The 11345-nt window shown below is 37.3% G+C and overlaps 3 protein-coding genes across 3 annotated transcripts; 1 reads left to right on the forward strand and 2 right to left on the reverse strand.

The window, feature by feature from the left end:
- The first annotated feature begins 1812 nt into the window (after nt 1-1812).
- LOC143591498 (uncharacterized) lies at nt 1813-2652 on the forward strand. The gene has a single exon (XM_077071688.1). It carries the CDS (start codon nt 2042-2044, stop codon nt 2558-2560), a length of 519 nt encoding a protein of 172 aa, XP_076927803.1. The 5' UTR covers nt 1813-2041; the 3' UTR covers nt 2561-2652.
- Nucleotides 2653-2893: 241 nt separating this feature from the next.
- On the reverse strand, nt 2894-4595 carry LOC143591491 (uncharacterized). Its single transcript, XM_077071680.1, has 5 exons — nt 4476-4595; nt 3867-3950; nt 3530-3791; nt 3352-3419; nt 2894-3255 (listed from the first exon to the last, which is right to left on the reverse strand). Exons 1-5 carry the CDS (start codon nt 4593-4595, stop codon nt 2977-2979), a joined length of 813 nt encoding a protein of 270 aa, XP_076927795.1. The 3' UTR covers nt 2894-2976.
- Nucleotides 4596-8677: 4082 nt separating this feature from the next.
- Nucleotides 8678-11047, reverse strand: LOC143591490 (putative receptor-like protein kinase At5g24010). Its single transcript, XM_077071679.1, has one exon. It carries the CDS (start codon nt 11045-11047, stop codon nt 8678-8680), a length of 2370 nt encoding a protein of 789 aa, XP_076927794.1.
- Nucleotides 11048-11345: the final 298 nt, after the last annotated feature.

The following is an 11345-nucleotide window of genomic DNA, read 5'->3' on the forward strand; positions in this document are numbered from 1 at the left end:
AAGAAGGATACCTGATGGTTATGCCGGAAATACACTTATAATCCGATGAGGAAGGAAGATATATGGGTTTGAGTCTAATTAGTAGGCGCAATTATATGGTGGCAGGCGACGGTCACATCTACTCGTAATCGATGGTTACGGTGAACTTTTCTCGGGATAAACATGACAGCTGTACCCCATTCACACCTATCATGTTTGAGGGCAATTATTGGGACCAGGATCTTTGATCCTCGAAAATCAAGTATCGTTGGAAACTGTTAGCAGGACCAAGGATCCTTAGCGGTTCAAGGATCCTCAACAGTCAATTTCAGTTATATTCTAATCTATTTTTTGTAGAAAAACACGTGCTTACTGGAAATTCCTATTCTTGCGGACGAGATAATTTACCTGGTCTTCCCCTCTTGTCCAAGCTCTTGAACAAGAAAGTTGAAGAAGTAAACGAACGTGGCCGAACTTATAGCTTAATTAGTTACTAGCCGTTATACTTATCTGTATATATACATTGAGTGATAGCTGATTAATACACAACACTTTTAGCACTGAGAAGTTCATAGCAAACACTTGTATTCACAATCAGCTATCATTCCACCATTTGTAATCCTTTTAAGTTCAATATAATTGGTAGTGATAGTTTTCACTACCCGATGTTTTTGTGCCGGCGAGATACTAGTTACCAAGGGCTTTTTCTCGTATAAATTTTCGTGTTCATTGTCTATAATTGTTACTTTGATTACATAAATTCACACTAGCACTAATCCTTACATACAAATTTGGTTCATTGATCCTTAGCCCGATTTTTAACCAAAACAATTGCGACTTAATGTAGTGGTGTACATTACAAAAGTCGATCGAACCTCAATCCGAAATTTCCCACTACACACAATTTGAGTCAAAACTAAAAAGAAATATAAGAAGTCATATACCCACAGGGGATACCTCATAATCTTATAATAATGCTTTGCTCTATCTTTACACTAAAGTCTTTTTAAACAAAGATATTATCTATCATAACATTTATTTTTAACTATTTCTAACGTTAGTTGTTATTCACCAAACTTATTATACTGGCAGTTGACTTAACGGAACAAGAATTCCTAACGCCGTTAACCTTACACACATCCAACGGTTACAAACCCATCACCCAGCGGCTTGCTAATCCTCCTTTTAACGGCGTAATATTAACGCTTGTTTTGGTCTGTCAAATTACCGATTTACCCTTCACATATCCAATTTGTCGATCATATAATATATCATGTGACCGACCGTGCCTTATAATATCATCATCGTCATCACATCTACGTTGCTCTTTCCTCTTGCTTAGGTTGCATCTTCAGATCCAACTACCAACCCCCAATTCCTATCCAGTTTCTTCTTACCAAGGTTTGCAATTCAATTGCATATTATTTAATTCCCTTCAATTTAGTATTGAGTCCATGATTGATTGCTTTCGTTTCACGGATCTTTTATTCGATTCCTTGTTTTGATTACTGTTCATGTATTACCCAATTGTTGATTTTAATTATGTCTGTTAATTATATGCACCCTTTATAATAATAATAATAATAATAATAATAATAATAATAATAATCAGAATTCTAATCATAATTATAACAAATTAGGTGAGAATTCATCTTTGACTTTGAAAGAGTTGATTTGATTTCCTTTCAGGTTATTGTGCCATGTGAATTTGAACAAGAGTAATATTCGTCGTTTGGTTACTTATTTAATTATTAGATTTTTGCTTACACAAAGGCTTTGGTAGATCAAGACAGAATGGTGCCGAGAGGTGGTTTAATGGGTAATGGGTGTTTGATTACGCTTTCTCCCGTTCTTTCCGTGTGGGAATGTAGTATTCGTAAAATGAGGTATTCGTTCAGACCCGAGTGGGTGTAGCGGCGGGGAAAAGAGTGACCTTTACGTTTTATTAGTCTTGCAAGTTTATAGTACTCGATAGCAAAGAAATAAAGAATCATAAACCACAGATGTTTTTTACTTTTTAGTGTTGAAAAAAGTTTTAGTTTTTATAGAATTATAAGATATAATGGAGTGTGGTAAGGCACCGGCTGGTGTGAGGAAAGGTAAGAAGAAGCAAGTGAAAGACGAATTGGACCGTATCAAACAGGCCGAGAAGAAAAAAAGGCGGTTGGAGAAAGCCCTTGCAGCATCCGCAGCCATTATTTCGGAGCTTGAAAAGAAGAACCAAAAGAAGAAAGAAGAGCAACAGAGGCTGGATGAAGAGTGTGCTGCAATAGCCGAGGCGGTTGCTTTGCAGGTCCTAATCGGTGAAGAATCAGACAAGTCATGTGTTCAGGAATGGTATCCATGGGGATCATGTGATCTGTTTGTGGGTGACAATCATGCTAGAATGACAGCACACACTCATCTTTCGAATGGAGATTGTTGTGATGGATTCGGCCCATCTGGACACCAGTGGAATGGGTACGGGTGTTTTCTGAGCAATGTTCAGGCACCTTATGTTATGGAGAGAGATTGGGAAGCATCTGAAGCCATTTCTTCACTCCAGATTGCAGATGATGGTGTCAATGCCTTTGTTTTTTAATAGAATGCTCAGAGGGTGAATGCTTGCTTCTTTTAAGTGTTGGTTTGTTTTGTGTGTATTTAAGTGGACCTTGATGAATTCGCGTTGTTTGTTCGTTTGATCTTGTTTCTTCTTGTAATTGTTGTTTTAGAGTGATGGGCTTTTTTATTAATAATATTAAGGGATTTTTACATATTAAATAACAGATTTGAAAGTTAAGATTTGATGTTATTAACACACATGATTTGCAGTTATGCTCCTTTTGTTCCTACTGCAATCAAATATGAAAATTCGATTTACAAGAAAAAAATCAGTTTTAAACGAATTTGTGCATGAATTAAAAGAAGAAAAAAACAGTTGCAAATCACACATAAACTGAAAGAAGGTTTATCCTGTCCATAAAACTAGTACACAAGTTACAAGTAGTACCAAATGTTTTACATCTCGCGTGACCTCGGGGATGCTGTTTGTCTTAGCAGTTGTGGTTTCTGAACTTGGTCGTCTCCATTTTCAAGTGTGGCACTAGTTGATGGTTTTGCTCCAGCAGCCACAAGATTTTTAAACCAAGCGGGTTGTTGGAATCTAGGGTTGCTTCTGTTGGTATCACCAGGGGAATCCGGAGACCCCTGAGTGACATTATTCTTTGAAGTGATGCCAGAAAGAAACCGATATGCCACTTTGCTAGCCGTCACGATCTCTGTTTTAGCTTGTCTAAACTATAATCATTTGAAAGAAAAAAGCTAGTTAGGTAAAAAAAGATTTAGCAAATAAACACAAAAATAGTATCATAACACAGGACATAACATGCTCACCCGCATAGCTGTGGTTTCGGCTATTTCTACAGCAGTGTCACCAGCATTAGCAAACCTGTTCACCCAACCTGACCAACACAAAATCATATTCATATATGAACATGCTGTATAGCAGTACAAAATCATCTATAAATAAACATAATGGTTGCGGGTTTTTGAAAGAAAGCGATAAACCAACCTGGAAGTTTAGAGACACCAAGGCTTTCACAAAACTTGTTGCAAAAGTGATTGCAGTTTTTTGACAGTAAGTCGTAACAATTTCCGGGCCATTCTCTGCTAAGTTCCCTCAAGATCTGGTTAACCTTCGATTTGGATAAGTTTGTTTTCCCTAGTGCAATACTTTCACGATATGTGTACATCGGGTTCTTTTTAGCAGGGCAACTAAAAACTCCAGTGCCTTGCTCACAGAACCCGAATGACCATTCATATTCTCCATAAACCTGTCATAAAAAACACATTTCGTTGATTTTTGCACATGTTAAAGCTTGACATTCATTGTGGAATAGAAGAAATACAATGTCTGGATGATCAAATATAAGGGTGCAAGAGTAATGACTCTCAAAAGTGTCGTCATCAATAAGGTAATTTATACTGGCATCCTGCTAATGTTTACTCATATATGTATTGACAATTATATAGGGCTTTCATCCCCAATTTGAAGCACCCTCGTCTCCACTCTCCACGATCTTAAACAGAATAATAAAAAGAGATAACCAAGTTCAACAATCAACATTAGTTCATGCTGTTAGGATCTCAGTTATGGCAAACAGTCAAACACACACGCACTCAATATGCAGAAAATAAGCGAACAAGAGACAGGGGCTTTTGTGGTTTGGTCTAAGCTAACCTACGTCCAACTGTCCAGACGAGGTTTAGGCGCAGGTTAAGTGCCTTGCTGCCATCCATTTCCTTCTTATACAGAATTGAATTATAATAATAAAAGAACTAAATTCAACATGATAAACTTCTGTATATATATTTTATTAATCACTAATCAACTCTACAATTAACTAAACCAACCAAAATTATTAATTAAATATAGAAGCACAGGAAAACTTTGCATAAGAAACACAAATTAAGAGAACAGAAAGTGAAAGGCTAGAATAGAAAGAAGAGTGACTGGCCTGAAGGGAAAATGCCGCCAAGACCGATTTGAAGAACCTGTTAATGTGAAGGATGGTGTTGTTAGTATTGTCTGAACCAGTATTCGTTATATCATACACATGGAGTATAACCTCCGTCATCTCTTAGTTCTTCTTCCTCTTTCAATTCCACAACCAAAACAAACAAGATTCAGATCAAATTACAATAATTCACGACCACCAGCTGCTCTATGGAGGCTTTGTTCCCTCAATCATTTCATTTGTAGAAGTGGATTGGATGGATGGATGGATTGCTTCCTTAGGGGTGTTTGGTAGAGAGAAAAGAGGGTGGAGAATTGGATTTCCATTGTTTGGGAGAATTAGGTAGAGAATTGGGGGGGGGGGGGGGGGAGAATTGGATTTTTCTGGGAATTGGGTGTAGGAAAAAAATTGAGAAATCCAATTCTCTCCATTTTGAAGAGAAATGGAATTCTCTGTGAGCCACCATCGCTTCTCTGCTCTACTCATTTGTCTTCTCGGTGTAGGCAAAAAGTGTGTATGGTATTATTTCCATTGCTCCGACCGGCGATGATGTCCAGCACGGCGGAACCCTACTCCGTCGCGTTGCAACTAGCAACTCCGGCGATGATGTAGGCAAAAACATCCGTTCGTGTCCTACTCCGACTGGCGGAACCCTACTCCGTCGCGTCCTACTCCGACCGGCGTCCGTCCGTTCGCAACTAGCAACCCTAAATCGCGGCGGAGTGGTTGGCGGCAGCTGTGGTTTTAGTGGTTGGTGGCCGTGGTGGATTAGAAGAAGATAGAGGAGGAAGAACGGTCGCCGGAGAGAGGAGAGGAGAAGGTGGAGTTGGTGGCAGCTGGAAGAGTTTCTATTCTACCAAACAAAGGAAATGATTTTCAATTCTCCACCTATTTCCATTTCTTTCCAATTCCATTTCTCTCCTATTTCCATTTCCATTTCTTCTCATTTTTTTTCTCTTTACCAAACACCCCCTTACTCTCCTAACTTTCTTTCTACTTGTTTATTCTTTTCATGTTTCTATCTATTTTTTTTAATCATTATTTCAATATTCTATATTTTAACCTCACCCTTTTCGTGTGCTCTTTAACCTAACACGAAAAAAATATTAATAATTATGTGCTAACCAATTTAGTTTTATAATAAACCCAATCTATTGATGTCGTGGGTACGTTTATTACCAAATATAAACAAATGTCTTTCCTTAAGCAGCCTAGATAGATCTAGTGTTCAAAGGGTCTTCTATTGTGTTGATGTTTAGTATGGCCTGACGTTAAGGGCGTTCACCATGTCCAGAAGGGCTTACTAGTGTCTCGATGTTTAGTATGGACGTTCAACATGTCCAAAGGTGCCTCCAAAGTCATAATGTTTAACTTGACCTAAAGTCGGAATGTTTAGAAGGGTCTCATAAGGAAGGATGTGCAACCGATTCTAACTTCAAAACGTTTAAAAGGACCTTCTAGGATGGGTGAGCCAATCTGACCTAATGCCCGGGTTAATTTAGCATTCAACCTTATATAACCCATTCGCTTGATGAAACATATTGTTGACCCGTTTAGATGACCCGACCCATATTCATCATACCTATAAGGGTTTGATGCTTACCCTTATATAAATAGAGGATCACCCCCTTCGCTTCATATCATCTCATTTGCAAGAGGTAGACATCCTCTTGGCATTTCAATCACTTTCCCTCTCTAGAATATAAATTTATTTATTTTTCCCCATTTAACATGTCAATAATAGAATACCCTCCTCGTCTTACTATATATGGCAGCTCCTCCTTTTACTACAAAGGACATCCTCCTCGTCTTTTTGTCATAGCTCCTTATTTACTCAAAGGGAGTCTTCCCACCGAACATCCACATTCTCACTCTGTATCTCTTACCTTTTATATATATGTACCCAAATGCTCATACACAATGAATATGTTTATATGCATGTTTGTCTCATTCCGATTACTAACTTGAGCGTCAGTGGGAATTTCAGAGCTCTGGCTCGGGTCACCTTCTAACATTTTTTTTGTTTGTTAACGATTGGATCTAAGCTTAGGAATGCCAAAAAGAGCATAGTAGCAACAACTATATAAATTATATTAAAATATAAAATGGAAAAAATAATTTACCTATTCAAATTTAAACAAAGCATCTATATGAAAAATGACAGAAAGATAGATTACACTTCAAATAGATAACACAAATAGACACAAAAATACATAAAAAGAGATTAAACATGATGGAAAAGTTCACCTTATAGCATACGATTCTTTATTTTTGTTAGCGCGTCACTCTCAGTATACCTCAAATCATAGTATATGTGCGCATAATCATATATACATTATACGCATGTATAGTGTATTGCACGTTCGTATGCGATGTGTTAAATATACATGCATATAATAGATGGACGATGGTATAGCAAATACACGGAAGACAATAACTAGAAAGTCTCAAAAACATTTAGTCAAAACTTATAATTTATTATTAGGTTCATGAACAATGCATTATATATGAATACTTTTCTTCGATGTCCTTAATCTTTGCGTTCAAATGCGTGCATTGCATTTAATTGGATAGTATTCAAACTGTGATCCAGAAATGCTGGTTTTTTACTCAAATGGACAAATAATTATATGTGTGAACAAGACAAATTATTTATGAGCTACTCACTGTTAGTGTGGTAACCCGAAAGGACACATAACTAGATGTGTAGATGGGTCAAGTTACTTATGAGTTACTCAATATTAGTTTGTTAAATATTCAAACTGAATTAAACTTAAATGACTTTAAGCCGAGTTAAATAAAACTTACTTAAAAAACAGTTTTATCCCAAGCTTCATACGAGTAATTTGATTGAATATGCGTTTCTAAACAACCCCATTATTGTTTAACCCCATTATTTATATAAATACAATGCTATAGTATATATATATAATGCAAAACAATATATCATGATTATGCTTTAGCAAACAACGGGGACCAAAGTAAACTAAAGTCCATAAAAGAGGGATAGCACATGATACATATAAACATTATTAAAATAATATACACCACGCGAAACAAATGTGGTTTCTTGTATATAATTAAGAAGTGTTGTTTTTCCTTTTATGCCTGTCTTATAAAAAGTTAATATCAAATATATTCATTCAAATCATTCAAAATTTTAATATATACTCATTTCATTGATATAATATAAAATTTTCGTCCTTAAATTCCAACTCTCTTGTCCTAAATACAAATTTCATGAAAATGAAACAAAAGTCACAAATTTAACTAATATTTTTTATTTTTATTTTGTATATGATATTAATGACATAAATTATCCCTACACAAGTCCTACCCCGTTATGTAAATGGTATTGACTTCTTGAGTATGCACTGAAGTCTAAACCCGTGAGTGGTATCTTAGCTTGAATGGTCACAATGACAGCCAAATGCCATTATGATGACAACTTTTTCCATCCATTAAACATGATAAAAAATATACATATACCATCAAAACAAATATTTATTTAATATATAGAAATATATACTTTGTTAGCCGAAATTCATTGCACTAGCAAAAGGAAGACATGAATTAGCAATGTCACGCGTTGTTTTAAACGAGTTAAACACATCGTTATCGTTATAATAAGTTCAGATCAATTGTCATAAAAACACATCATCGCTGTAACCAACAGTGTAAGAGCATTCTCATCCTATTCTCTATAAATATGTGAGGGAAGTTTGTAAATTATAGGGTGGGGTGATGAGTGGTTGTGAGTGTAAATTATAGGGTGGAGAGAGAAATGTAGTGATTTTTTGTAAATTTGGGGAAACATTGTTTTCCCTATTTATTTTTTAATATTTGTTGGATTGGTTGTGAATAGAGGAAAGAGAAAACTGTAATGATAAATGTATAAAAAATACCATTTAATTAAGCATGAGAGAGAAATGTAGTGTTTTTTAGTGTAATTATAGGGATAGAGATGGGGAACGGATTGAGAATGCTCTAACGAGAGGACCTGCAAAGTATAAACAAATTATATACCAAAACGCACTAATGTGTGGATTACCAACTTCATTAACAGATCTAAACGTCTAAAGTAACCATCATTAGGCCTAACATTACGTTTTAGGTATCTTAGGTGACAACCTTGCATCTTTACAAAAATGACATTATTTATGTAACATTGGCTTGTTCTCATGCCCAACAGTTAACCGTAATCAGCATATATTGCTCGTGCCAACACCATCAGCAATATTCAGTGCGCTGGTTTGATCGCTGCTTGTTGCATTCACGCTTTCGGCTTCTTGAAGCTGAAGCGCGTGTTCCAAGTTCCACAACACATCACCCATAGTCGGTCTATCGACACCATAGTCTGCCAAACATTTCTCTGCCGTGTTCCCATATGTTTTCAAAGACTCGGGTTTTATCTGGTCAGCAATACGTGGGTCCACGATACGTTTAAGCAACCCTTTTTTCTGCCACCGGACTGCCCACTCACCCAAGTTGATCTCTTCACGACCCAGCAACGGGTCAACAACGGGTCGAGCACAAAGAACTTCAAACAGCACGACCCCAAAAGAGTAAACATCCGATTTATCAGTAAGTTGTTGTCTTCGAAAGTATTCAGGATCCAAATACCCAAAACTACCCTTCACACCCGTGCTAACATGAGTCTCACTCATACACGGGCCCGACCTCGAGAGCCCAAAATCTGCCACTTTCGCGAGGTTATTATCGTCAAGTAATATATTTGTAGACTTCACATCTCTATGAATTATACCTTGTGCCGAGCCCGTATGAAGATAGTGAAGCCCACGGGCTGCCCCAATGCAAATCTCGAGCCGTTGCTTCCATGACAATGGCGGTAGATTCGACCCGTATAAGTGTTTCTTTAACGGGCCCTTTCCCATATATTCATACACAAGTATCATTTCAGACTGCTCTTCACAATAACCAACTAAAGAAACAAGATGTCGGTGTCGGATTTTGGACAAAACCATAATTTCCCTCTGGAATTCCGGTAGCCCTTGTCTAGAACCCGACACGCCTCGCTTCACCGCAACTTTTAAGCTGTCACGAAGAACGCCTTTGTAAACCACACCGAATCCTCCCGACCCAATAATCAAACTTTTATCAAAATTATTCGTTGCGTATTGCAAATCAAAAAAAGGGATCTTTAACGTGTTAGTATTATTCGTTCCTTCTGAATATTTACTATGCGAACTTAGAGCCCGTAACGGAGTCCACCCGTTGCTCTCCGCCCGTCTCGTTTTCCCTCCAGTTTTCTTCCTCAATTTCAAAACAATCAAGATTGTTGATATCAAGCAACAAGTAACAACTAACCCTCCAACAATCAAACAAATCAAAACCCAAATGTTCTTCTTTTCGGGTAAAGATTCCCTACTCGCAGGCTTCACTATCTTCATAATCTCCACACCGTTTAATATCGCATTCTTTTTCAAACTGGTACTCAAATCCGACGGGCCAACGCTTACCTCCAAAACCCCGGAACCATCCGAATCAACAACGAAATCCGCATAAAACGGAGACGCCAACACATGAAACGACAGTAACGAAAGATCAAGATCCTTGTACGCTAACAACCGATTAATAAACACATTGAAATACAACTGATTCAATGAAAGACTAACTATATCACAAAAATGCAACCGAACAAAATACCGAACACCACGACCCGAATCAACTGGAAACCCCCAAGTCAGATTAAACACAGAATTTATAGTCAAATTCCCTCTATTCATTTCTTGAGCTGTCATATAAACATTATCCGGAGCCACTTCTTTCGAAGCACCGCCCTTTTGATAGTTAGGGGCTTGTATGGTGGAGATAATTTTTGCAGATGATTTTATTTTCAAAAACTCTTCATCAGGAACCCAATTCCTCCAAAGGGTGTCATTAAAAGGTGTTAAATTTGAACCTCCTACGTTAATTCTATAAACAGTTTCCAAAATCTGTGACGTCAGATTATCAAATTCTTGAATCCCATCAACGGTAACCAGCTTTGCACCCCCATCAACAATAAGATCAATTGGAGCTGAGAACACTTCAATTGCATTAATAAACGAAAACCCATTACTTTTTAACGGATTAAAGGTTAAATCGAAGTGGGTTTTATCTATCATGAGAATAAACTCTTTAACAAGAGTGACGTCAGCTCGGAAATTGGTCAAAATTGAAACCCCGTTGACCGAAACACTGAAATTGGAAGTGCTGAGATTGTAATTCAAATAAGTGAAAGGCGAAAAATGAAGACGTACCAGATGGGTTCCGGTTGTATTAATATTGAAACGGTAGGTAGATATGCTAGTGAAAAGTCTAGCTGTGGTGTAAATGTGGAACGAGTTCGGGTTCGGGTTTGGGTTTGAGAGGGTGATTGATTTGGGTGAGGAGAGGAAACCCGACCCGGGTTGAATGGAGTCGGATAAAAACTCTCTGCCGGCGAAAATGGTGTTGGTGTTTGAGCCGCAGTTGATTAAGAAGTTGTCTTGTGGTGTGAAAGCAATTGAGAGGTTAAGGATGAGTGAGAGAAACAGAGTTAGAGAGAGAAAGTGAGTTTTTGTAGCCATTTTTGATGATGGTAAGTTTTGTGGATGATTGTATTGTAAGAATAATGAAGAATGTGAGGAGAATTTAATGGCGGGATGGGAATAAAGAAGGTTGAAAAGGTGGGAGAGAGAGCACATGGAGACGATGGTAATGTGGATGACAATCAGATGATGATGATCGTAAAAAAAAATTTTTAACTATGGATAATCTCGGTTAATTGTTAGTCTCCTTCCTTATCATATCGTCTGCCTAGCGATTACTACAACACTAACATTGATGTTATTTGCCGATAAAAAATGCTTTTAACGAGCTCACCCT

This window comes from Bidens hawaiensis, unplaced genomic scaffold (genome assembly GCF_021521415.1).
Source record: "Bidens hawaiensis isolate Kalapana, Puna unplaced genomic scaffold, B.hawaiensis_p1.1 tig00039717_1, whole genome shotgun sequence".
Classification (NCBI taxonomy): domain Eukaryota; kingdom Viridiplantae; phylum Streptophyta; class Magnoliopsida; order Asterales; family Asteraceae; genus Bidens; species Bidens hawaiensis.

Coding starts and splice junctions, on each gene's coding strand:
- LOC143591491 (XM_077071680.1), bottom strand. CDS start 4,595: ATGACGGAGGTTATACTCCATGTGTATGATATAACGAATACTGGTTCA. Junction 3,792..3,866: donor TATTTGATCATCCAGACATT/GTATTTCTTCTA, acceptor TTTTTATGACAG/GTTTATGGAGAATATGAATG. Junction 3,256..3,351: donor CCGAAACCACAGCTATGCGG/GTGAGCATGTTA, acceptor AAATGATTATAG/TTTAGACAAGCTAAAACAGA.
- LOC143591498 (XM_077071688.1), top strand. CDS start 2,042: ATGGAGTGTGGTAAGGCACCGGCTGGTGTGAGGAAAGGTAAGAAGAAG.
- LOC143591490 (XM_077071679.1), bottom strand. CDS start 11,047: ATGGCTACAAAAACTCACTTTCTCTCTCTAACTCTGTTTCTCTCACTC.